This window comes from Crassostrea angulata, chromosome 6, assembly GCF_025612915.1.
Source record: "Crassostrea angulata isolate pt1a10 chromosome 6, ASM2561291v2, whole genome shotgun sequence".
NCBI lineage: Eukaryota > Metazoa > Mollusca > Bivalvia > Ostreida > Ostreidae > Magallana > Magallana angulata.
Window position 1 is genome coordinate 2,206,456 of NC_069116.1, and position 27,711 is coordinate 2,234,166.

Sequence of the window (27,711 nt, forward strand, 5' to 3'; positions counted from 1 at the left end):
TATGAATAAAGAAATAGAAAGACACTCGTCTAAATAACAGCTGGCTGAAAATCAAACGACCAAGGAAACTAAAGAAATATTGCATTAATTTTTTTAAATGAATTAGGAGTAAATAATGGCTTCAAAACTAGTATAGAAATAGAAATATGCTTGTAAAAATTATCGACAGATCACTAAATCCAAAAAAAAAACCCGGATTAAAGTTAAAAGTTTTTGAAGCAATTTTAAGTATTGAATGATAAGTACATGTACACTTATTCAAACTTAAATAGGAATAATACCAAATTATTCAAATAAAACTCTATCGGATTTTCAATGCGAATACGTTTCTCGCGACGTATCAAAAACGGGGGAACGGATGAAAGTTCAAATTTTAATTAAATTGAAATAATACACCATACAAATGAAGAACAAATGCTCTTCATAATTACGACTTTGCTGAGGTTAATCGGGCAAAAACTAAACAAAATTATATCGAAAAAAATCAAAGCGCAAACCATTCAAAGCGTGCAGCTAATTTTAGAAAAGCGTAGCGTGCAAGAAGTGAACCGTATCGTTCATAAAGCGTACCGAACGAACCGTACAACTGGTGTAGTGGCACGTTTCAGGGTCTGTACCACTCAGAATTTAGTGTACAGACGCACCTCGTAACACCTCTACTCGACAGGTAAACACGCTCGCTGTTCCATCCAGTCTTTCAATGTGTATATATTACAAACCAAGATTTTATCAAACTTTTCAAATTTGACAAGTAATTAAACTGTCCCAGTCTGTAGGGCAGATTTTCACCGAAAGCGTGTTTCTGGGGCGTTAAGACTTTATTTAGGTTTTTGAACGTGAAACGTGAAACCTAAAACAAGGAGACACGGGTATATTGGAGAAATAAAGTAAGTATATTTTCTGTATATCAATGATGCAGAGTCATTTTTTTGTGTCAACAGGTAAATTAATTTTAGCATTAGTATTATCTTTTGTTCCTGAAAGTAATTTGATCGCTCATAAAGCAAGTACATCAAAAGAAAATTATCCCTAAATATGCGAAAAATAAATCCCATGTTACGTGTATCAGTTCGGGTTCCACGATACTCTTCATCTTAAATATAATGTCAGGGGCCCCTTTCACAAAGCATAATTAGGACCAAGTTATATCTTCGGAAAGAACTTTTTCCTAAGTTCATTACTTATCCGTTTCACTATTCCAGTCTTATCTTATGAAATTCCTAAGTTATGGCTTAACTTTAAGACAGGTAAATCGATTTCTTAGGAACAAACTTAACATGGCGACAGTTTATGTTTTATATTGAAATGAATTATATGCACATTTAAGTTGAATAAAAATACCAGAATACACGTATCATTAAGACCTTTTTCACTTTACCTCTAAATCTTTGGTAAAGATTTTTTTTAGATTATCTGGTCGCTCGCGCAGATGGATAGCAGGTATAGTTATAGCTAGTGCACAGATGAAATTATTCATGCGCAAGAATCACTGATATCTTCAACAGAAATAAATACTAAATAAATACTCAATTATATAATGACTGGATGATTTGTCCTATCCCTCCAAGAAATAAACTTTTTTTTCGGGAGATATTTTAGATGTGGGTGGGTTGTTCATTTGATTTTTTGTTCGTGTGTGTTTGGGGGGGGGGGGGGTAGTATAACCAGGAGGTGGGTCAGAAATGTCTATGCTAAATCCTACATGGGAATGCTGTTTCATTCAGAAATTGTTGCATTTTATCCTCGTTTCTTCTCTCAGCCGAGATACATTCATTTGCGATGTTTTCTTTTAGTAACAAAAACCCTACATTTGAATATCAACCATTGCAAAAAAAACCCCACTAATTACATTAGACTTAGTCTAAAAGTTTCACATCTCTCCATTTTAAATGCTACTTGTCACTACATGTGATTACTGTATTTCGTTTGGAATATACAGTGTGATATAGTAAAATCATAAAAATGTAGATACCTCAACGAACCTTTTAATTTAGGTTTACGCATATCTGTATATGTTTACACGGGTTATATAATGAACCAAACTAGACAATGAAATGCACTCGATCATTTATAAAGAATAACAAAATTTCTACCAGTAACCAATGTTATGAATTGATACATGCGATCATATCCAAAGAATATTTAAGATAAAGAAATATATGTATAACGTTATGTAGCAATAAACAAGAAAGACACTACGATCAATACATACTATCTCAAATTCCAAAAATACCGTTTGTAAAGAATATACAGGTTTATTACGTAATTCTTATCTGTGAAAGTAAACTAATATTCACAATTTTAGTACATGCACAAAGACACTACACATTTCCACTCTATTTTTACATTTTCCTTTTTTCTAAGAAGTTTTTAGGTGAATAAGGTAATGAGTTTTTATATTCAATTATATTTAGTTTACATTCGTGTCATATTGAAAAGAATTTACACGATCGGTATTATCTTAGAATTAATAATATGATATGAAAGTGGCTTACAATGTATCTTAAGATAAGATTTAGTCAACTGTTACGCAAAGAAAGTTTTGTGAAACAGCTATGACAAATCTTAAGAACTTCCTAAGTTACAACTTGGGCATATCTTAAGTTCTATCCTAGGAAACATCTTAGGAAATCTTTGTGAAACGGGCCCTTATCCTACCGATGTAATCTCCTGTTTACTGCACCGATGTCTCATTATACACCTAACGCAAGTGTCGTTGAAACCTTTGCTTTTACACCTTCGGTTCCCCTTCAAAGAGCGACATGATTATTATTTATAAAAAAAATATACAGAACATCGAAGTACAGGACCGTTTATTCGGGGGTAGGGGAGTGTTCACCAAGATTTTAACTCTTTCGTCCAAAACAATGGCGCTCTATAGGCGAAACTGCCCCCCCCCCCTCCCACCACCGGTATCCACAACCATTAACTGTTGTTTATAACTGTGAAAAGCAGCTGCGGTCAAAAGTTCACATATTGAATTAAAAGTCAATTTGAAGGCAGAAGTGTTTGTTAAATGTGACGAGGACTTTGGATTGTTTAATTTATTCATACATATCAATCCTGCACTCGGGAGCTTGTCCTTGACATTATTCATTTTATGAGGACATTTCCATCCAGATTTAGAATGATTGAATGCAATGAGAGTCTGAATAAAAATCACCTGTGGACATGATAAAACTGACTTGTTAAATGTTAATTAATTCATTAACACACGTAAAATTTGTCGCTTAAAAACTGTGTGTACTATTTTTACTCAATAGATCTGGCAGTAGTCACAGTAGAATTTGATTCAAAACAGTAACAACATCCGCACTATGTGAGTACTTGTAATTTATTGATTGCACCCGAATCTATTTGTTGCTACTTGTGCTAATATGAATGTACATTTACTTACTTTCTATATTGTATCATATACTCGACCTAATTGATAATCAAAAGATATAATAATAGTTTATTCAATATATGCATTCTAGGGCGCTTGTATTTCAACTTGAATTTTAATACAAAACTGAATAATGTGATTTAGGTTGTTTTGGATTCTTATACTGTGAAAACATTAAAGTGGTTTTTTCTGTTTGTGAATTGACTAGACAAGCCATTTAAATACATATGCATGCATATATTTACATCCATTAAGTATTTTCTCTCTATATTTCGTATCATAAACGATTGTAATTCATACTTGCATGACAAGACAGAAACCTACGCCATCTAGTGCCCATTTAAGAATATACGTATTCTAAACTTTGTTAGCTAAAATATAAATGACGAATATTAATTTCTTTATATAGGAGCTATATTGTACAATAAATTATTATTACAGCGTTAATTGACGTCTTCTCTGTACTTTTGTTGTCGACATTTGAATTGTTTCATGATCTATTGAAATCAAAGCTGCATTGAGACCACAAACTATATGGACTTGCACGGACTTTCGAGTAGCTGTTGTTACTATGGTAACCTTTACATAAATGGACTAAGGAGGCGTGTTCAACAGAGCCAGCGTTCGCCAAAATTTGTGTTGCAGGTATAGGGAATTTTGGCGAGCGCTCGCTCGCTCTGTTGAACACGCCTCTGACTGTCCCCTATGTGACACGTTCTACTCAAGAATAATTATTTACGTATTTTTTCTAATTTTTATATATAAATGGTTTTCGGGCAATTAATCAATTAATCTATCTATCTATCTATCTATCTATCTATCTATCTATCTATCTATCTATCTATCTATCTATCTATCTATCTATCTATCTATCTATCTATCTATCTATCTATCTATCTATCTATCTATCTATCTATCTATCTTATCAAATAGAATAATAACTAGACACGATCTCGTTGCGAGCAACGAGGAGGTCTTCCGTCCGATTTTTAGAAGAGGAAATGACCTTGACTTTTATCTCTATCAACGAAACATATCAGGAAATGCAGATGTGATTTAAAAGAGCGATGGATGAAGGATTATACACCCTGTTGGATCCCTAATTTGAGGGACCAACCCCATTTTATTTAATATCAAATAAGACGTCTTTTTATTTCAATACATTTTGCGTAAAAAGTTAAGAAATTTGTTACCGTTCTTGATTTATCTGGAAGAGATCGTGGGAACGGATAACAAACAAGTTTTGGTTGCAGATTGTTAACCGCATTTTTTCATTGTATTTTGTTCAATATTGCTTCTTAAAATTGATTTTTTTTTAATTTTGGGACGTTGGTAGTAAGTTCGGACTTTTAACCCCTTAAAATCCCTTATTACATAACATAGGAGTAAACAATTTTCATGTATAGGTACATAACATTTCGATTAACATCATTGCTTCTGTAATGTATTACAAAATATTTCACAATTAAAAGTTATTGTTAAAAGACTTTAGAGCCTTATCGGCCCCTAATTGAAGGGCCAGCCCCTTTTCTTGATGTGAAAAGAAAGCTCTTGTCAATTTAAACACATTTTGTTCAACAAATGTTTAGAAAGTATGTACCGTTCAAGAGATATCTGGAGTAGATCATTTTAGGGGCCGACCTTAATAACTCCTTTAAGGAAGTGGTTAACAAAAAAAAATGGTTACATATTGTTGAATACTGCTATTCAATTTTTTTTTTATTTTGAGATATTGAAGATCAACATGTCGGACTTCTGGCCCCGTAAAATCCCTATTTAAGTAACATAGGAGTAAACGATTTTCATGTATAGGTACATAACATTTCGATTAACATCATTGCTTCTGTAGTGTATTACAAAATATTTCACAATTAAAAGTTATGGTTAAAAGACTTTAGAGCCTTATCGGCCCCTAATTTGAAGGACCAGCCCCTTTTTGTTAGTGTGAAAAGGAAGCGCTTGTCATTTCAAACACATTTTGTTTAACAAGTATGTAGAAATTATGTACCGTTCTCGAGATATCTGGAGAAGATCGTTTTAGGGACCGACCCTATAACTCCTTTTAGGGACCGGATAACAAAAAAAGTTATGGTTGCAAATTGTTAACGACATTATTTAGAGCATCTTTTGTTTAACATTGCTTTTCAAAATTTCTCTCCATTTTCAGATATATTAGATCAAAATTTCGGACTGCTGGCCCCTTAAAATCCCTAATTACGTAACAAAGGAGTAAACAATTGTCATGTATAGGTACATAACATTACGATCAACATAATTGCTTCTATAAAGTATTACATAATGTTTCACAGTAAAAAGATATTATTAGAATATTTTAGAGCCCTTTCAGCCCTTAATTTAAAGGGCCAGCCCCTTTTCCATGATGTCAAATGAAAGCTCTTTACTTTTTAGAGTTTTTTTGTTCTACAAGTCTTAACAAAAGACTTTTGAGAAAAAAGATATTCAAAGAAAACCACAAAAAAATCATGACTCTTTTTATCTCAATTTTTAAGCTCAGGCGAGCTTCGGTGTTTTTTGTCACAGAACAATGCAAATGCTTCTGTCATATTTACAAACCCTAAAAATTTGAATCAAATATCTGTTTCCACTGGACAAGCCGACCCTCTAAATATAAATAAGAAACGTCAATATCTCTAAAACGGAAATGACGTCATCAATATAAAAAATTTCAGAAAAAGGTTCAGATTAATATGTGTTTGTTCTGAAAGTTTCATTAAAATCGGTCAAGCCGTTCCCGAGAACTCGCGTGCACAAAAATGCGTAAGAAAAAAAGAAGAAGAACTAGATACGATCTCGTTACGAGTAACGAGTAGGTCTTCCGTTCAATTTTTAAACGATACGATTAAATATCAATGAATTTCAGAATCCCCCCTCAACCACTCCCTTTCAGATAATGTATACGATTGTCATTATCCTTTAAAATGCTTAACAATGAGTTTTGCTTTTTCACATACAGCACAATAAAGATTTAAGATTAAAGTCCTCTAAGATCCCTAATTACGTCATCAATGGGTGTGGCAATGAGTTTTACTAACTGATATTGTTACGATCAAAAACTTTGTTTCTATAATATATTATAAAATCTTGATCGTTTTTTAGTATATGTAAAAAAAATTACGAGTATCTTGGCCCCTAATTGATGGAGACAGTCCCTTTTTCTTGAATTCATTCGAAAGTTCTCAAGAATACCGACATTTTTTGTTCTTAGACCTATCTAAAATTGTTGTTCATTTTTTAGATAAAAATGATTGAATATATTACGATCATATCTAGTGAGTGTTCCTTTTTCTTCAAGACCTTTATATGAGGACCTCATTGTCCAAAAGATAAGAACACATGAACCTATGCGACGGCAATAAATTATAAATGCAATTAATTAAAAGGTTTTGAAAATTCTTCAGATGTCCTACCTGCTATGAACAGACTACAAAGAACGACACATTTGACTAGAAGTTCAATGTTTTCTCGTTACAGTGTCCCCTAGTCTCTCAGATCAACAATTAATCCGCGCGGCTCCTGGGCTGTGTTTATAACCCCCCCCCCCCTTCCCACTTTTAAAAAATGATAAAATGAATCAATGGTGTGCGATAGTTATCGTTTTGTATTTTACTTAACGCCGGTTTAAATATTGTTCAATTTTAATAAAAAAAATATATAGATAATGTCTGTATCATTTTCAAAATAAAGTAATATTAATTTAGATTTAACCACCGTTTTGTTAACCTATGCCTTCAACATGTATATTATTAACTACAGTCCCATAGTTGTGTTTTTTGGGAGGTTTTTTTTTGGTTTTTTGGGGTGTTGTTTTTTTGCTGATTTCATGATAGACTTACCTTTATTTGTTTAGTTATATCCTGTTATTTTCTGCAATCCATTTCCCTTCCCACTGTCACACGGAGACTGGACGATGTTGCGTAGTTATTCTGTCACCAGGGAACAACTCTCGGCAGAATTGTGAACACATGGTCAGCTTAATCAACAAATTCATCAAAATTAGACATGAAATATGGCTGTACTTAGTACTTATCCGGTTAATCTGCATAACACGTAATTTTGTTGCTATTTGTTATTATTACACCTGACAAACGTTTTAGAATTTTGCAATGGGCTAGATCCTGTTTTTTAAAAAAATAATTAGTGTGTGTTGTTGTCTCATTTTCTACCTTAAGGCTATTCAGTAATCAACATTAATAACTGCTTACAAAACTCCCTGTCTGTCTGTCTGTCTCTCATATATATATATATATATATATATATATATATATATATATATATATATATATATATATATATATATATATATATATATATATATATATATATATATATATTACGTTGGAAACGGAAGACCTTAATTCGTCGATATGTTGCGAGCAGAATGACCCTATCTAATTAATGCAATTAACTTATCATAAAATGCCTTTTGATTTCCCTTTTTTATGTATTGTTAAATTGTGAAACCGCACAAGGTCGGTCTGGGCGCATCAATAATTCGAATAGGAATATACTGATAAGGAGTAAATATTAGTGTATATTAGTTAATAGTGATTTATATAGAGTAACAGAATTAAGAATGCGCTGTACAGACAGTTCAAGCTGTGTTTGGGTGATTAAGAATGGAGCAATGTCTAGAGTGGTCAAGTTTTATGGGCTTTTATTTATTGGAGCTATGGGAGCTATGGGAGCTATTGTTTGTAGAATTGAGAGCCAAGGTCAAGTTGGAATTCAGACAAGATGATTAGAATTTTATAGAGATAGATGTAGAAATGGAGCTAGTTAATTAATAGATTGGAGCTAATGATTTGAGATAATCATCAATTGGAGCCGTAGTAGTATTTATATAAATGATGAGCTCTAGATTTTCAGGTTAGAGAGAGTAGAGTAGTTTATTTGCACAGTATACATGGATTAAACATAGTATGTGACTATTCTCTGGAATAATGTGAATAAACTTGTAAGTAGTTCTACCTGTTTTGGTATTTTTTGATAATCTTGTAATTAATATCAAATATGTATGAATAAAAAGAAATGACGGTCACCTTCGTGGCAATATTAACGATAAGAAATCCTTTTAATTCTAGTTAGCTACTGTAGATCTTCCGTCTACTCGCATATATAGCGCACACTGTAACCTGATTACATACTGTGCAAGATCGAGATATTCACATGCACGGGTCGTTTTATTTTCTTTTTTCTGTCAAATTGTATACTAGCTATCGTTTGTCAAACTGGATGTGACCAGTGTTCCCTGTACATGTGTATTACGAGCATGTGTCACAGGGAAAGCATATTAAGGCAACATCTCAATAAGTAAACAACTCTTCCTCAAAACGAGGTCACTGCAAGTTCTCCTACAGTGTTAGTGATTATGAATGACAGTGAACTGGCTGTTCCTCTCACCGACAGGTCGACAGACAATGGAATCAAGGTCCCTCCACCCCGCGGGGAGAACTCTGACGTCATCGTGGCGTGCTGTGCAGGCCCCCTCCCGTCTAAAGAGCAGGGTGCGGAGGTCAGTGACATCGCGCGGCAGCTGGAGTACCGTGTGGAGGACAGTCCCCCCCTACACCTCTGCTGTCTGTACGGCCTACAGGTAAAAAGTAGCGTGCACGTAAACAGAACATGCCGAACTCTTAAAAGCCTTATCTATTGACTTTTGCAAGACCTAATCTTTTAATCTTTCAGTTTTTGAAAACCATGAGACGGTAGAATGTGTTTGTTAGATTGTTTGTGTTTTGTTTTGAATTCTGTTCCTTCTCCAGCAAGTGCTGCTGAGTATCAGTTCCACCATCTCCATCCCGATCATTGTGAGCGGCTACATCTGCGCGGGGGACATGGAGCTGGTCACGGCGGAGATCATGTCCACCTTCCTCTTCATGTGTGGCGTGTGTACATTCCTACAGTGCACTATTGGAGTCAGGTAGCTGAGCGTGAAGTGGTTTGTTTGCTGACCGTGAAATGGTTTGTTTTCTATGGTGGTCAGTGAGCGCTTGAAATAAATGATTGCTATAGGGGTCTCCACACACTGTGATACACACTTCTCTAAACCATCCAGCCCTCTCCCCACACCCCACTCCAGATATTGTCCAATCTAAATGCCGTTATTTTTTGTCTAATATATTCTGAAACCTTCGACCACTGAAAAACGGACACTGTCATGCACTTTTTAAAGTGTCAACAAACGAAGTTAATTCCCTCATTAACACATTTATAGACAAATAGCATTTGGAACCTCCTACCCTCTAAATATAGTCAAGCCAAAAAGAAAATAAATGATATTAAAAAACTTACAGAAAAACCACGTCGCCGAGCTTTTTTCATTGAATGAATCAGTTAAAGTCTTGAACGTAATTTTATTTATGTATGTCATCGTTGATGATGTAATGCACCTGCTCTTATTTATAAATAAAACATTAGAACTACTCTTAAGATACCCTGTTCACTCGCTCACCTTTACTTTTTTTTTTCAACTTCATTAATTTTACCTTTTCAGATGATTTTAATCAATCAAAGCAAAAATAAATCGTGTGCTTTTCCGTGCCTTTCCCCTTCTTTGGTGCAGGCGGTAAACCTATGATATTAAAATGTATGTGATTTTATGCATTTTCAAATACCACCTAAATTTGACCAAAATGTATTTTGGTATTTGACTCTCTCTCTCTCTCTCTCTCTCTCTCTCTCTCTCTCTCTCTCTCTCTCTCTCTCTCTCTCTCTCTCTCTCTCTTCCCACTAACACACACACATCATATATCGACCAGCACAATGCGTCTTGTCCTACCCTGTAACAGCCTAAAGTGCACTTCAATCGCACCATGCATTAGCTTTGTTGCGATGTAATAACTGGTACCATTACATGTGCAGACAGCTCACGTTAAAAGGATTTTTTTAAAGACACCTTTATTCTTAATTTGAACACTAATTAATTAGTAACGCGGCCGCGTCACATAATAATATCATTATGAGCGTTTATATCTTTCTTAATAATCAACGAAATTATTAAGAAAAATTATTTCGAGTCAAAATGATGATTGTGCAAATTTTGATAGATCATTTTCTATAGTTCAGCATCTGCAATGCTTTGTTTTTATAGCACAAACCTTGCATACCAGCACTTTGTTTTAATACTATAATAATTATGTATAGTCATTTCAATCAATTCACCATGCTTTGTTATTTAAAAAAGCATGGTCACGATTCGAGCCGGTAAATTGTATATATTATATCTCCATTTATAATGTTCAAAGTCATAAAATGAGATGGGTTAGTCTTGTCTCTGATATAAAGTTTCACCTTTAACATCATAGGCGTCGGAACCGGGGGTCTAGGGGGGGGCTTAGCCCCCCCACTTTTTTTGCAAAGTTATACCTAACCATTAGAAACATACCATGATAGAGGGTTCAGCCCCCCCCCCCCCCCCCCCACTTTTTCTCTCAGGAAAGATTATTGTTCCTAAATATACCTTGAGAGATTGAGAAGTTGGATTTAGAAGCATACTAGTCCCCCCCCCCCCCCCCCCACGGATTAGGAATTTCATGATTTAGGGGAAAAAAAATTGGGTAAATTTTTTTTTCTTTTGGAAATATAGGTATACTCCCCCCCCCCCTCCCCCCCCCCCCCCCCCCCCCCCACGGATTAGGATTTCCATGATTTTGGAAATTACATTTTTCTCAATAATTCTGAGGATTAGTCTAGCCCCCCCACTTTCAATTTGGTTCCGACGCCAGTGAACATGATCATGTTCCCCGTTTTTTAAGTAAAATATATTGCAGAAGTAAAATGAGCACACAATCCAATGGATAAGGAATCATTCTTTGAACATCATGAGGTGATCCAATACGGCTGGGCGTGATCAAATCTATCGAAGGGCGTTATTGGATATGATCACCCCCGAACGTATTTAATCACCCCTTAACACTTAATTTTTTTACTGTTTTATTTCTTGATATATAACTTGACTTTGGGATAGTCGCCGGTTTTTTGACATTTTGTAATTAACCTACTAAACCTATAGATAAAGTCTTTAGAAAATGCGGTTGTTCGTGAAGGTTTTTCACTTTCATGTTATTTCCCGTTAGTTATTCATGTTAATGTAACTGTGTAAGATGATATACCAATTTCACTTCAAATTTCTTTTATCTGTAATGTCCTACAGTCTGACAGTTATTTGTCGCAGTACATTTCTGGTTCTTGTATGGAGCGGGTTTTCCCTATGGGGGTAACTACATGATGTACTGACCAGTCACGTGACCCTCTGTTTGCAGACTTCCGATCATCCAGGGAGGCTGCCACAAGTTTATTCCCGCCATTGCCGCCCTCATGAGTCTCCCGATGTGGAAGTGCCCGATTATGAAGGGTTTGTGCCCTAATTTTTCCAATTGTTCATTTGTTAACCAGAATTGCCGTTCCAAACCCAAATTTAAGGGAAGTGGTCACTATTCTTTTACAACCAGATTCTTTGTAAATCTTAACTCTGTTTGGTATGAGGTAAAGGATTTAATTTTTCATTCTCCGTGACCCAAAAATTAAACAATTTTATGACAAAGGTTCGTTTTATATCCATGTAAATCTAAGCACTATCTGGAAATTTATACTTGTGATTTTAGTTACTGCAGCAAACATGAATTCGACCAACGGTAGCAGTAACAATACGGTACTACCTTATTCCGACCCCACGGAGGTCTGGCAATCACGACTCAGAGAGGTGAGTGGGGAAGGCGAGAGGTGAGTGGGGATGGCGAGGGGTGAGTGGGGATGGCGAGGGGTGAGTGGGGATGGGAAGGGGGTGGGAAGGCAGAGAATGTAAATGGTTTATACCAGAAACCATGTTTACCATTCCACAAGAAGTACATGTTTGTTCTGTATTTGGTATTTTAAACGGAAATTCTACATCTGCATGTTTGAAAATTTCATGCATTTTTGCGTTAGAAATTTACTATTTCAAAGACAGTGAAATGAATGTTTGTAAACTTTTGTCATAGTTGTGTTTAGAAATACTATTGAAGCGCAAATAACCGTAAAATAAATTTATTGTTATCCAATTCAAAAAAATGTTTCAGTTAATGAACAGTTGTGCACGATTTTTTTCTTCTTGTACTTGAAATAATTATCACTTAGTTAAAGTCTTATAATGAAAGTTTAAATTATAGCAGATTTATTATAATATATTGTTTACATCCAATGATATTCTAAAAAGTACAATCAACACCGGTACCGCCCATTTTCACTGTAAATATATTTTTATTTAGATTCAGGGTGGAATCATGCTGGCGTCTCTAACACAAGTGTTGATTGGTGCCACGGGTCTGCTGGGCTGGCTGCTGAGGTTTATTGGACCAATGACAATCGTTCCTACAATCACACTGGTGGGGCTGTCTCTGATCAACGTGTCCATACAGTTCTGTGAGACCCAGTGGGGGATAGCAGCGCTGTAAGACCGCCCTCATCTCTTTACTCTTATTATAAAATTACATTATAAACCCATATATACAATTACAACTAAATGTACAAGTTAAATCCTTAGCTGTAGAACTGTTGATCTCCGGAAAGATTGTGAAAAAACTATCGCGATGATTGTTATCCACTTTTCCCACGAGAGGCACAGTTTTACGTCTGAATTTTGATGCTTAAGGTTGCAGAGATTGAATAGTCATTGAATTTATCTTCAAGGCCTTGAATAAGGTTGACATCTTTGCGACTAGCTAATTAGCCTGGTCGTGGCTGATTTGAAACACTTGGCCAGGGAAGTTTAGTTAGTTTACTTCTCTTGTTGTAGGACCCTGTTCCTTGTAGTTCTATTCTCCCTCTATCTCGGTAACATCACCATTCCAATGATGGTCTACCACAGAAAGGAAGGATGTGTGAGGATCAACTACCCAGCATTCAAACTACTTCCGGTTAGTGAAATTCTATAATTTCCTCGAGTGGTTTTGGTCTCTGTCAATTTAGGTACATCACGACACGTGACCCGTCCTATTGTACTCCCGGAAGGCAGGTACCAATGCAAGAGTTATCTCGCTTTGCCTTTCGTAGTTCATTTGTTATATTATGGCCGAGTTATGTAGTGTAACACGTTCGGGATTGAGCAGTACCAAGTCACTACATTCTGATAAAAATTGATTGAAAATCAACGACAATAGACACTGACAATAGTTGAGCATATTACGGTATTAAAATAAACATGATGTAAAACTAACCGAACATGATATGGATTGTGTGGTTTTTGGGAGGTGTTGTGAAATTAGAAATAACAAAACCATGAAAACACGTTCACATGTATAGTCTGTACTGATTACATTTTATCCTGACCTCTAACGTTACCAGACCTATATATCAGGTTATCCTGGCGGTGCTGTTGTCCTGGATGGTGTGTGGGATTCTGACGGCGGCCAACGTCTTCTCTGACAACCTCAAAGACCTGGACTACCACGCCAGAACGGACGCCAGCGTCCGCGTCTTACAGAACGCCAAGTGGTTCTTCTTCCCGTACCCAGGTACACACAGTTATTATCAGTAAGCGTCCGCGTCTTACACAACGCCAAGTACCCAGGTACACACAGTTATTATCAGTAAGCGTCCGCGTCTTACACAACGCCAAGTACTCAGGTACACACAATTATTATCAGTAAGCGTCCGCGTCTTACACAACGCCAAGTACCCAGGTACACATAATTATTATCAGTAAGCGTCCGCGTCTTACACAACGCCAAGTACCCAGGTACACACAATTATTATCAGTAAGCGTCCCTGTCTTACACAACGCCAAGTACCAAGGTTCACACAGTTATTATCAGTAAGCGTCCGCGTCTTACACAACGCCAAGTACCCAAGTACACACAATTATTATCAGTAAGCGTCCGCGTCTTACACAACGTCAAGTACTCAGGTTCACACAGTTATTATCAGTAAGCGTCTGCGTTTTACAGAACGCCAAGTACCCAGGTACACACAGCTATTATCAGTAAGCATCCGCGTCTTACAGAACGCCAAGTACCCATGTACACACATTTATTATCAGTAAGCGTCCGCGTCTTACAGAAGGCCTAGTACTCAGGTACACACAATTATTATCAGAAAGCGTCCGCGTCTTACACAACGCCAAGTACCCAAGTACACACAGTTATTATCAGTAAACGTCTGCGTCTTACGCGACGCCAAATACCCAGGTACACACATTTATTATCAGTGACGGGCTGTATGATAGATTTGACCACGCCCCGACCAAAATTATCACCTCATAATATTCAAAGAATGATTCCGTATTACTTATATTTACATTATTTTCAGTTTCTACACTTTTTAAACATAAATTAAAGCAGAGACATAAATAACATTTTATAGTATTATGTATTACTACGCGGCGCAGCCAATACCGTTTTTCGGTTATGCTAAAAGACACGCCCATTTTTTGTCGCTTATCTTTTATGAAATTATCGGGGTTTAGGCTTCAAAAATGATCCGTAATGTTATCACCGACAAAGACAGTAGAAAATGTAAATATTGGGATATAGGCTTCAAAATTGATTTGAAATGTTATCACCGACAAAGACAGTTAGAAATATGAATATTTGTGTATAGTTATTATAATTAATTATTAATTATTATTATTAATATAGTTATTATAGCGGTGTCTTTGTTCGGTCGTTGGAATAGGTCAGTGGGGGATGCCGACACTCAGTGCGGCCAGCTACATGGGAATGATGGCGGCCACACTGACGTCCATCATAGAATCCGTCGGAGATTACTACGCATGTGCAAGAATATCCGGCGAATCACCGCCGCCTGCGCATGCTGTGAACAGGGGCATTGCTATAGAAGGTTTTGGCAGCCTTATATCCGGAGCTGTAGGATCAGGGGGCGCGACAACATCGTACAGTCAAAATGTCGGCGCCATTGGATTCACAAAGGTGTGAAAATATTATAATAAACATAGTTAATACATAACGCACAAAGTATAAATATAAAATGACGTTAAGAAATAGTAATCATTTTACATATTGCAAAACATATAATAATTGAATGCAATGATCTCAACTCAACAGATTGCAAGTAGAAGAGTTTTTCAAGCGGCAGGGATTATCTTCCTTCTCTGTGGAATATTTGGAAAATTTGGCGCGCTGTTGACAATGATGCCCAAGCCGGTGTTGGGTGGAATCGTTGTCATTAGTTTTGGAATGGTTACTTCCGTCGGACTTTCCAGCCTACAATTCGTAAATTTGTCATCGGGTCGAAACCTGTGTATAATAGGATTATCCTTATTACTGGGGCTTATGATCCCAAGTTATCTCGAGAAAAGGAAGGGTGTCATAAATACAGGTATCAAGCATTTAATTCGCAATGGTGAATACATAACTATGTTACATTAGATTTAACCATATTTAGAACATTGTATACACGTAGTGTGACATCATTATAATTGGTTTTCCCCAGGTAACAGAGAGGCGGATCAGGTGATTGTTGTGTTACTAAGTACCTCCATGTTTGTGGGGGGCGTGGTCGGGTTCCTGCTGGACAACACAGTCCCAGGTAAGGTATACAGTAAAGTACATGGAGTATATTATTCGTCCTAAAACCAGGTCAAAGCAGGTGCGAGATGGCGCAGTATTTCCGTTTTCCGACCATCGTCAGGAGTAGGCCACTCTGTACCCAAGCTTGTTTGATAAATTCTTGTAAATTAACGACATTGTTATAAGAGAAGATGGGTGAATAAGGCGTGTAAACTGCCCATATGAGGATAGATAAAATTCTATAAAATTAAAATATGAACAAATCTCATAATTTCTTTCTCAATTATTGAAAACAATGTATCTTTACCATAACATCGATTTATAACCCTTAAATATGTTAAATATTTGGAATAGGTTGATTAAACTGGCGTATGCGTGTCAAAAACCTCCAAATAGTTTCATTTTTAGAACTTCAATGTCTTTTCTTTTATAGAGTCGGTCTGGGCTCCATATTTTTGTCATAGTCTATATGAGGTTTAAAGGAAATCAAACCGATTTCGATCAACAAAAACGTGGAGAGATGACCCACTATACTTTAAAAATGTCATTTTGTATCCCAACAATTGAACGTTTTAGAGAAATACTACAAGTCCGTCAATTCGTGGTTGAAGTTGCATTTAGCATTTAACAATGATGTTTGGTGTGACTGAAATGGCTCAGTGGTTAGAGCACCACACATGAGGTAACATTATAGAGCTAGGGATTTTAAGTTGTGGGTTCGATACCACCAAAACTTTAGAATTTATTTTTTTTCTTATCGTTTGTTAAAAACTGGTATTCAAAACTGAATATAGTTAAAATAGTGCTTTTGTAAACTTGTAATATAACATCATCTAGTATATTTGGTTGGAAAAAATTAATTTGAAATTGTTTTTTTACTACAAAACCAAATGGGCATTTGCGCTATCATGTTCCCCCATCTTCTTTAAAAAAACTCATTAAAAATTAAAAAGAAACTCTTAATTAATGTGAAAAACTGGTATACTCGCCCCTTTTCTTATTTTTATTGCATAAAAAGTTTACACGTATGCTTATTATTATATTTATGCTAAATGGTAAAGACTTTGTCTTAGTCTTAGCTTGTCATAGTGCTAGACATTATAGAATGAAATATCGCAAAGTTCTCTTTCCGTGGCATTCGTCAAACTGTGTTAAGATTCTTAAATAATGTCTGTTTTGCAAAAAGTCTTGTTAATTCGGGAAGAAATCGGAGATATTCCCCAGCGGTCCAAGCATTAGAGTTGAAAACAGACTTTATTAATTAAATAGGCAACATAATCCCTTCATCGCCATGTGTTAGCTTGAATGGTAGTTTTTTATCTGACCCGAATCACATAAAAAATAATATACAAGAGTCACATTTACAATTTTCTCAACTTCAGAATTGCTTTTTCTTAAGATTTCATTCCTGACAATGTTAAGTCACCACATTTTCTAGCGCACTTATTAGAATAAAAATTGAAATCAGTTGAAAGGCTTGCAAACAAAACTGTACTTCAGATATATCGGGGGTAAATTTCGTCCTCGAGGAATAAAAACCGACGACGTGGACAATGGAATGATTTGAATTATTTTTACGAAACACATTTTTGAAGCTAATATCCATGCACTCAACATATAGAAAGGGATACACATAGAAGCAAACACTTATTTGCGCTTTAAAATTTTCATCCGAAGTTTAAAATCCTGATGAATAGAATGACTATTGATTATTAGAGGTTATGTAGCTATATGAACGAGCGCAAACCTCTACAGGGAACCAGAGGTAATCGTATTTTATGACAAGTCGAGATTTTTATTCGGAATCAATCCCGTCTTTAATGTTTCCTACGGCGGGGATTTTCACGGGTCGCCTTGCAGGAATTGGACGATGGACCGATCCTCTTTTACGCCGTCAGTGAATTCCTCCAGCGACAACTTGTCATCCGAGTTTTTGTCCATCCGCTTAAAGATGACGTCGGTCCTCTCCTCGGGGGTCATCTTACTGTGTTTTGTCTTCGATGACGAATCCACCATTTTGTTGATTGCCTGAAATTCAAAAACTTAATGTGTGTAAATAAGTATCGATTCGGATTCAACAACAAAATATAGAAATGGAGTTTTTATCCCACCTTAGTCTCATAGCCATACATTATTTATACCACATGAAAATCAATACACATTAAAAATTTCCTCTCAAGTTGAAGTGATAAAACATAGCCTCACCCCAATGATTTCCACCATCTCGTGTTTCGTAATGAACCCGTCGCCATCGATATCATAGATGCGAAAGGCGAACTGAATCTTCTCCTCCAGCGAGCCTCGCGAGGACACACTCAGGGCGCACATAAATTCCCGAAAATCCAGGGTGCCATCTTGATTGATGTCAAACGCCTTAAAGGCATACTCGGCAAATGTGGTGGCGTCTCCCCGAGGGAAAAAGTCCGAATAGACCTTCTTGAACTCTGACATGGTGAGGCTTCCCTTCGGACACTCCTTGAGGAATCCTTTGTACCATTGTTGTAGTTCCGCCTCAGTAAAGTTTGTCTGTAGGTTTAGGTCACTCAGCTCCTTAGGTTCAAGTTTACTGTTCTGTTTCCCCATTGCTGCGAGTAGAGTAAATTTACTTGCCACCGAAAGTTTAACTTATCGAAATGTATCACATGGTGTTCAATAAAGATAGTTTTTCAGATCTCGGTTTATTAATTATTCCATAACTTATTAACAATCAATTTCACTCGGATGGTGTAACTGATTCCGAGCTTTCCTGCGGGAAATACTCCGGATATTTGCAATGACACCGGGAATCTTCAATGTGGGGCGGACATTCCGCACTCTTCGATTAGCACTGCAGGCCTTGTATCACAAAGCGCACACAGTATTGACCACCCGGCAGTTTATCAGTGTCGCGGTCACTGGATTTTGCAACGTGTTGAAATCGTATACAGTAAAAAGAATTTAAAGTTCCTTTTTGAATTCAGTGTTGTGCTTAATTGTAATTTATCTACAATCCGCCGTCCGGCGGTGTCACAGAAACTCGGGAACAATGGAGGGCTAATATGTTTAAGTGTTAAAGTGGATTGCAAAACTTTAGCGCGACCGTCATTATTAACTGAAAATGTATTCCCTACTTCACATCTGTCTAACGAACACACGAAACGAAACTTTATACTTGATAATTTCCCGGTGGCGTTGAATTTGTATTTATGCAATATTCGATCAATATATAGGTTTCAGACAAACAGAGTTAAAGAATGTATGATGCAATACAAAGCAGCCGACTTTAAGTGGCACAGTGCCTTAATGAATTATGCATAAAATATGGAGCCTGAAATTCTCCTTTTTTATATTTTTTCTGCTGTAAACGTTTTTATCTTTAATTTGAAATAAGCGGCATGCTTTATTCTCTTTGTTGATCTTGTTCTTTGAATTTCGCGTAACATTTCGGAATAATAGACGTCATACCAATTGGTTTTGCAGTTTATTTGATTTTGACGTCAAAGGCATTTTGTCACAAAACAAAAAAGCTTATACAAAAGCTCACAAAATATTGAACGCGAACGAGACTTTTTACGAAGGAATATCGACTTTCGTAAACATGCATTTATCCTGAAAATTTTCATCACATTAAAGGACTATATTCGTTATGGTCAAATATCTGCTCCCAATTCTAACCAATTTTTAAACATTATCGTATAAAAATCAAATCTTTATAAATCACAGGACAAAGGATGCCTATCATTTTAATCTTGATTTTAGTCACCATTGCTCATTCGCTGTTTATCAATGACGTCACATAAATGACCAAATTCCCGCAAATTTGAAAACCAATGAAAATATTGTCATTTTTTCTTTATATTTTGTATTCGAAATTATAGAGCGCAGGTCTGCTCAAGAACGAATTTAACATATGTTATTATTCATATAATTATACACATCATACTAAAAATGGTACTTGAGCAAGCCTGCGCTCGATGTTTCTCAGTCGAAAAACCGTCGGAAAACACCCATATTTTGCTACAAACCATTTATTTTACAAAGTAAGACTATCTTCATGACGTCATCTCTACATTATGACGTCGCTGTAGTGAAAACCTTTTACACAATTATTTTCAATTTGATTTCAACTATCTTCCACCTTATTTTTAAAGCTCCATTCAAAACTTTAATTTTGGGGGCAAAAAATGCCTAATACCGCACATAGTCCTTTGTATATATAAATTGTACAAATACCCAACCAAACAAAAGTATCTTGTTCGTTTTTCTTGGATATCTTAGAATCGTAAAAATGCGCACGACTTTGCTCAATAACCCAAGTGATTCTTATTGCTAGGTACCCCTGAAGAGCGCGGGATGCTGAAATGGAAGAAACAGATGTCGTCTGATACAGCAGACGACAAGAGACGACGTCAGCGGGTCTACGATCTTCCTTACGTCACCGACTTCCTCTTTAGACACAAGTTCTTTCATTACATTCCATTCCTACCAAGTTTTAGGGCGTTCCGTCATACCAAAGACAATTCTAAAGACACAAAGGAATGAAAATCTCAACGAAATCCATATCTGGGTATTTGAATACATACTCTGTATAGGGCTTCCAGTTTTTCGTGATTTGATCATTTGTGCTTGAATCAGATGAGAGGGATCTTTTAGGATTTAACGAGAATATACGGTCTATAATCTGTGTCAATCTTGTGATACAATGCTTCTTGTTAAATTGATAAAGTTTATGTTTTCCAATTTCCGGTCAATAATCATTGCTTCTAATTATTCATTGTTTTCCCCCTTAGATACAAATTAATTTGTGAATGATAGCAATGTATATTCTGCGTCATTTTTATCTCTTAAAAGGTTAGTGGTAATACGAATTCCATAATGTAAACAAATTAACCTATTTACTATACTGTGGCCGTTCTCCGTAAAAGTGCCTTCAATTTTTTTTTTATTTGTAATTCTTTCATAGGGTGGTATTCACCACAGGTAAATCTAGATGATCTGCATGTGTGATGGGAAATATATTGTGTAGCTATTGATAGATCGCATATTTTAAAAATATTATACTTATTTACTTGTTAGATAGTGAAAACTTTATGTATTTCATGATTTTTAACATTTATAGAATTATGTTTAGGTAATGATCTATGGCATTTGTAATCGATAAACTCAGTTGTTATGAGTGGTACATGTAGTTTCAATTTAAAGATGAAGTCTTTGTTTAAAAATATGATATACAAAATCAGACTCTTTATATATAAGAGTTTCAGATATTTTTTATACATGTGTTGTGGAATAATTAAAACAAACTATTGTTTAATATAAATATCTGATACGATATTAAAAATCAATCATTTTTTAATGAAATTTGAAATAAATCAAGTAATGATTTCATCGTGTCGTTGCATTCAAAACAAATGTGTAAGTTTTAACGATCGACTTTGATGCCATCCATCAGTCACGTGTTTTCTTCTGAACAGCTGATGCTGCTGGCATTGTATGACTCGTAGAGTCGTCGTCATCTGGCCATTATAGCAATACATGGAGCAAATAAAGTCAGAATCACTTAAAATCTTCAGACAGAATAAAAGTTATGTTTTTTCAGGGTACGGGAGGGGGGAGGGGCATTAGGGTCGGATAAACGGTGAAGAAGGCGCTATATATATTTCTAACACGTAACAATGTTATAACGGTATTCCACGAATAATTAGGGATGTTCATTGACCACGTATTGAGTGCGTGTATTAGAGAGGGTATGTTAAGTATATTATTATTGTTTTCTGACAAATTGTTATTGTAAAATACTTCTACGTCGACCTAGACCTTTCACACAAAAACCGTAATTGCAACGTAAAGGTGTCTCTTGGGGGCAATACTTTAACGCGAAGAGTAGAACAGTCCATTTCTATGATACCCTAGTATTATGAATTGTACTAGTGTAAGGGTATGATGGATGAAATATACACTCTCTATATAACCCCCTTACTATGAATCAAAGATTCTGTACATTATGAAATTAATATTTGTTGATGCTCGCTGTTCTTTTTTGTCCCGGTCTCTAATTATAACGCCATTAGCGGCCCTCTCAGGGACTGCCTATCAGTTTGATTAATCTAATGCCTGTTCCCAGGGACCCGCCACAGCGTGTGTTGTTATTTCCAGCCTCCATCGACTGCCCACTGTCTCTCTGATGTAGGGCTATGGATCTCGCTGTTTCGTGTTGTAGTTAGAAACAGGCTCGCGTGTCAGAGTCAGGCTCAGTACCCAGGACAGTCACGTTTACAGTCGATAAATACACACAAAGTGCTGCCCCGGGCGCAGCGCCTCTCTCTGTCGACCTCCATTGCATATTTCTACAGTTCTTCTTCATAATGATCACCGCGTGCACACACAAAAACAGTTCACATGTTAATTTGCTGCACTCCGTATCTTTGGTCCTAGTTTCCCCCTGGCTTCATGGAAAGGTCTGCCGCAAGGAACAGCGCTAAGAAGCACGTGTCGGACCGCGACTGGAAACACCGCTGTAGAATGCTGACCAGTATTGATGACCTCCGCTCCCTCCGCTTCTGGAAGGCGGTGGCGGCGGAGTGCTTGGGGTCCCTATTTCTGATCCTCGTGGGGTGCGGGTCGTGTGTGGACTGGGACACAGAGAACAAGGTGGTCCGGGTATCTCTGTGTTTTGGACTTGCCTACGCCACCATGATCTGGACTTTCTATCACGTGAGTGGCGGTCACATTAACCCCTCCATCACGTTCGCTCACTTTGTGACAAGGCGCGTCAGTTTGGCGCGAACTGTCCTGTACATCGTGGCGCAACTGATTGGGGCGCTGATCGGGGCCGGGATCCTTAAGGGTCTCACCCCCTCCACCCGGGGCGGGGCCGCCACGGCTCTCCACCCAGAGGTGACCAGTGGGCAGGGGTTCGGTGTGGAGCTGTTCATCACGTTCTTCGTCGTCCTTACCTATTTTGCCACGTACGACAAGAAGCGTAAGGATCTGAGTGGGTCCTTCCCCCTCACCTTGGGCCTGGCTATCGCTGCCAGTCATCTGTTTGCTGTAAGTTGATCAACGTCATCATTTATTCATCTTTGAAACTCATTAATGTAGAAACATCCGTGAAACAGGAAGGGAACTATCGTAGATTAATTAGATTTATATAGTGTACCATTACGTTGTTTTATTGTAGTACAGCTACACAGGAGCGAGTCTGAACACCGCCAGAAGTTTTGGGGCAGCAGCCATGGACGGCGAATGGAGCGATCACTGGGTCAGTATATAGCTATATAATGTAATATATAGTAGTATATACATTGTACTTATACGATGTCGCTATTTATATACATTAATATTTTACGGTTCAGATATCATGTTCAGTTCTGGAATGCTATGCAAATACAGTGTTTTGAAGCAGTATTTTTTCTTCAAAAAGCTGGGGGGTTGTGGCTATTTTAGTCTATATATAATCTCATTGACAAAAATAGTGAAGATATAGGGAAAATGTTCAATTTTAAAACTATTTGGATTTATTTCTCTTTTAAATAATAGTTCATGGTCAAGTATATTATATTTCTAATTCTAAGGTAGATCTACATGTAATTGGTAACTTGATATCATTGTAAATGTTATCATTAGAGTAAGCAATAGGCAATGAGAAAAAAAACCTTTTATAAACATAATTTATTTACAAAACAGTTACCACATTTTATTGTGTTTAAGATTTACTGGTTGGGGCCGTTCATTGGAGCCACGCTGGGAGGACTGGTCTATGATAACGCCTTTGCGCTCAACGCCTCCCTTGAAAAAGCACGCGCATTCCTCCTGGCCAGCGAATACGAGCACGACAGTTACCCCGCCAAAAAGACCACCATCAAGATTATTCAGGAGGAGGTGGAGGAAGTCAACACAACACCGGACAAGCCCGCTCTGGAGTCCGCCTAAACCCGGGGGACCGGTCTTTGAAGTCCACCTAAATTCGGGGAAACGTTCGTTTTGTAGAGATAGCTACATGTATTTTCCTACAAGGAGTTTTTAATGTCTTCCTCTTTTTTCTCTGCTTGCTCTTCACACATTTCATCAATGGTCCCCTTTTCTTCTTTATCGGAGGGGTCCACCATTTCACAGATCACAACAGACCTTCCATTATTATTGGTAATTAGGAATGTGTTGGGTTTGTTCGCAGACAGTGCTAGCGCTATTGGTACGTCCAGGCCGTCAGCTTTGGTTACGATCGCCTCCCTTTGCTCGCCATCCAGCGTAAATCGACAGATGTTATGAGACCAGCGACCGACCACCAGTAAGCTATCGTCGTGGACAACCAACGCCCGACAGTACTTCAACGAGGAGTCGGCGGGGATGATGGAATACGCACCGGAGGAGGAAATGCAATGAATGGCGTCAAACTCCCAGCCGGTAAAGTATATGTTGTGTCTGTCGTCGGAGCAAATGTACCTCGCCGAACGGTTCCGTGTGGGGGTTGTGCCAAGGAGGTTGCCTTCGACATCCAGGGTGGCTAAGTGGGTACCACACGTCACGATCAGTTTGTCTCCCACTCGAGTGATTCCAAAACATTCGTAACCAATATGGGCAGTCTTCGTCACTTTTAACTCCTCCAGGTGAAGGAACTGTATCATGAGTAGATTAGGAAACGTCATCACAAGTTGGTGGTCGTCAAGGAGAACCATATCACGTGGTTTTCCGTGTAAAGAAATTTCGTTGAGGAGGTTCCCTTCTTGGTCGTACAAGAGGATTCTGGGATTGCCGCTGTCGGCCAGAATGATCCTGTCGACAGGGAGACAGACGACACTCGTTATCCAGGGCGAGGTGCCATTAGAGCCTCGTTTTACTCCAAAGATCTTCTGGATGTTTATTTCCATACCGTACTGTATACGAGTGTTGTCTTCTCTGTCCTTGGACCACGTCAGCTGATACAGTGTCCATTGGAGCAGTATCTGTATCACACGGTGTATATGTGATAGATGATACCGCACACAGATAACAACAAAATGGCGGAAAGGGTTCATATTGTTATTGTAATTACTGTTATGTAATACATATTTCTTTGCATTGTCAGTGTTTGAATACAGGATAACTTGAGTGTTTTATCTTAAATTATATTTATGTAAGTATATAGTTCTACATACATACTTGATAGTTGTGTTTGTGATACATATTGCACGTTACCGGAGACACTTGATCTTTATCTGAACTGGAGATGTGAACAGGAATTGTACACGACGAATTGAGTTTATGTGCACATATAAACCCATTGTACTTTTATGAACTGTCCCTCTGTTTTTAGGTGAAAGCTCAAAAACTTTAATTATTACATTAAGTTACAATACATAAAAAAATTATTATAATATATTCAACTTTCATATATATTTGAAAAGGACAAGAGCGTACAAGGCCTGGCAAATCCCCCCTACCCAGGATTTTGAAATGGCATATGATCATATAAAAAACCTTTACGTTTGAAACTGTGCATCAGTACATGTACATGTATAATATAGAACTGCATTCTCTGACAAATAAATAATATACAATAATACATGTACTTGGTACTTATCTCCTTTGTTTTGTTTGATACTTTCTAAGCTTTACAGCATGATATCATATCTGTGCTAGCGCTATTTTTATCCGACATTGTATGTACAGAACATGAACATTACGTAATTGTTGTCATTATATAAATGGTATTAGATACTTTTCTCATAATCAATAAAAAAGCAAAACACGTTTTACTTAAAGGATAATGAATTAAAAATAAAACGCCGTCTATACGATTCGAACACCCTCTCCATGGAGAAGGATGGACTCCGAGCCTCCGCCTATTACAGTGAGCTACGTTGACACATTAGAGTACTTGTGAATAAATTTAACTCTTTGACAATGATTAATAAAGGAAAACGTTTCAGGTGAAAATCACAAATTTGACCCCTTATGGGTCTATACTCCATTTTATTAAATCAATAATAAAAACCAAAACAAACTTATTCTTTAAATAAAAGTACTTTTAGGATGGAGTCAGGACCCATTCATACCTAATTTTGCAATTAAAAACGGTGAATGATCCAAGATTTAGGCAAAAAATAATGTGCAGCTTTAAGCAATATGAGCTGTATTTTTGCCACCAATAAAAAATGTTCTTATATGATCACAATCGCCTTTTTCTTGAAGGGAAAAGGGAAATTTTAATGTATAAACATTGTTTTGTGACCGTCGGAATTGTAAGTATGTCCCGAAAAAACATTTTCGGAATTTTTGTCGTCCTGTACAAAAGTTGTATGTAACTCCGCCCCATTTATCATGACCTGGCGCATGGCCTCAGAAAATCTGAAGTTCTCCGCGCACAATGGAGGGCGGTGAGAAAAAAAGTAGAGGTAGGAGGGCGATTTTAAGCGAATCGGAAAAGAAAAGACGAAGGAAAGATGTTTTATCCAACATAAACAAAACACGAATATATATCGGCTGTGAAATCGATCGTTGGAACGAACTTCGGGATACGCTAGAGGGAAAAACCCACATGGAAACATCACAATTTCTTCTGGACCGGTGAGTTTATTTTAAAAAGTATTTAAAGTATTGTAAGCTCCCTGGGGATGGCCAAGCATAATTTGGGAGCACTACAAAATAATAACTGGCTATTCTCCTTTACTAAAATCCTTGGTTACTTGGTAATATGAAAGACATAAGAGTCATCTTGATCTCAGCAATATTTATTAACATGAATAAACAAATTCTTCATTCAACATGTACAATAATATTTGATTGGTGGTGTCTACCGTACAGCATAACACTAAAGGGGGGGGGGGGGGGGTGGATCTAACAGCTGCACAAACGGTAGTTCAGTAAAAATAATAGTAAATCTGGTGTCCAGTGTGTTGGGAGATATTTGCTACAAGGATCCTCACCTAGATCTGTACTGGAATGGCTAGGGTGGAAAAAGGGGCGGATCTACAACTTCTGGTTTTAAATATTGCCGCTTTACAACTTGCGAAATATCTTACGCCACTGAGCATCCGCTCATATATATAACCTTCGGAAGTATGTCACATGACAAGGATTAACCAATGGGATAACTGTACGGCGACGTTCCACCAATCACGACAAAGTACGACGTCGTACAAATAAAACATGTGTCGTACTGTCAAACAACTTTTGTCGTACAAAGTGAAAAATACACAAATACATGAATTTGGATTTAAAATAGGTGATGATAAATAAAAACTGGTTACACTGGACATTCCTATTTAATGTAAGTAAACATTTTGTATTTAAAACTTATATATTTCACAGAAGTTACTTCGTGATTTTACAGACGACACCATGCAGGGTTAAAAATAGCACGAGTTTTAAATACAAGTAATCAAGAATAAATAAGTACTTGAATGCATCACAATTATCATTAAATTGTTTAAGACAATTAATAAGACGTAAATACACAACTTTTATGGCATAAATAACAAGTTTGGCAAAATACGAAACTAAGCCACAAAAGTCCGGTATGAAAACGAAAGTTGAGATGTAAACAAGTGCATGGCAGCAGGTGATTTAAAGGGGATAACGGCTGATATAAACATTCGAAAAGGCTAGAAATATGATGATTAACTCAAGGAAATCATGCAAATTCACATGGTATGATACTTGATCCATGAAATGTAAAAATAAATGCAATGTACAATGCATTTGTCTCTGTTGACAAACGAAGTTGTTTAAAATTTAAAAAAATCCACCCGACCAATAGTTATCACAATAAAATAATAAATATACTATACATATTCTCAGCAGGTCCTTACAGTATGTACAAAGAAATCAATGCAAACATACAAT

General features: G+C 36.8%; 3 protein-coding genes across 4 annotated transcripts; 2 read left to right on the forward strand and 1 right to left on the reverse strand.

Moving 5' to 3' along the window:
* The first annotated feature begins 683 nt into the window (after window positions 1–683).
* On the forward strand, window positions 684–21,272 carry LOC128188273 (solute carrier family 23 member 2-like). 2 transcript variants are annotated; one of them, XM_052859232.1, is made up of 13 exons: window positions 684–887; window positions 3,264–3,319; window positions 8,813–8,999; window positions 9,169–9,326; window positions 11,668–11,759; window positions 12,010–12,107; window positions 12,652–12,833; window positions 13,179–13,299; window positions 13,740–13,896; window positions 15,056–15,309; window positions 15,445–15,718; window positions 15,833–15,928; window positions 20,222–21,272. In XM_052859232.1, coding segments are annotated over exons 2-13 (1,830 nt in total). In that variant the 5' UTR covers window positions 684–887; window positions 3,264–3,317; the 3' UTR covers window positions 20,431–21,272. The 2 variants fall into 2 exon arrangements, with proteins under 2 accessions (XP_052715192.1, XP_052715191.1); XM_052859231.1 differs by lacking the exons at window positions 684–887; window positions 3,264–3,319 and having other exon boundaries at window positions 8,589–8,999.
* Window positions 16,902–19,456, reverse strand: LOC128188274 (neurocalcin homolog). The gene is made up of 2 exons (XM_052859233.1): window positions 18,115–19,456; window positions 16,902–17,937 (listed from the first exon to the last, which is right to left on the reverse strand). Exons 1-2 carry the CDS (start codon window positions 18,490–18,492, stop codon window positions 17,752–17,754), a joined length of 564 nt encoding a protein of 187 aa, XP_052715193.1. The 5' UTR covers window positions 18,493–19,456; the 3' UTR covers window positions 16,902–17,751.
* A 314-nt stretch (window positions 21,273–21,586) lies between the features above and the next one.
* Window positions 21,587–25,216, forward strand: LOC128190852 (aquaporin-5-like). Its single transcript, XM_052863064.1, has 3 exons — window positions 21,587–22,938; window positions 23,069–23,149; window positions 23,599–25,216. The coding sequence occupies exons 1-3, from the start codon at window positions 22,339–22,341 to the stop codon at window positions 23,818–23,820; spliced, it is 903 nt and encodes a 300-aa protein (XP_052719024.1). The 5' UTR covers window positions 21,587–22,338; the 3' UTR covers window positions 23,821–25,216.
* The last annotated feature ends 2,495 nt before the right edge of the window (window positions 25,217–27,711 follow it).

Excerpts from the sequence above, each read along its gene's own strand:
- LOC128188273 (XM_052859231.1), top strand. The coding sequence starts at position 8,775 with ATGAATGACAGTGAACTGGCTGTTCCTCTCACCGACAGGTCGACAGAC. Across the intron at positions 9,327-11,667 it reads CAGTGCACTATTGGAGTCAG|ACTTCCGATCATCCAGGGAG; the intron begins GTAGCTGAGCGT and ends CTCTGTTTGCAG. Across the intron at positions 15,719-15,832 it reads GAAGGGTGTCATAAATACAG|GTAACAGAGAGGCGGATCAG; the intron begins GTATCAAGCATT and ends GGTTTTCCCCAG.
- LOC128188274 (XM_052859233.1), bottom strand. The coding sequence starts at position 18,492 with ATGGGGAAACAGAACAGTAAACTTGAACCTAAGGAGCTGAGTGACCTA. Across the intron at positions 17,938-18,114 it reads AGATGGTGGAAATCATTGGG|GCAATCAACAAAATGGTGGA; the intron begins GTGAGGCTATGT and ends TTTGAATTTCAG.
- LOC128190852 (XM_052863064.1), top strand. The coding sequence starts at position 22,339 with ATGGAAAGGTCTGCCGCAAGGAACAGCGCTAAGAAGCACGTGTCGGAC. Across the intron at positions 22,939-23,068 it reads CTGCCAGTCATCTGTTTGCT|TACAGCTACACAGGAGCGAG; the intron begins GTAAGTTGATCA and ends GTTTTATTGTAG. Across the intron at positions 23,150-23,598 it reads GCGAATGGAGCGATCACTGG|ATTTACTGGTTGGGGCCGTT; the intron begins GTCAGTATATAG and ends ATTGTGTTTAAG.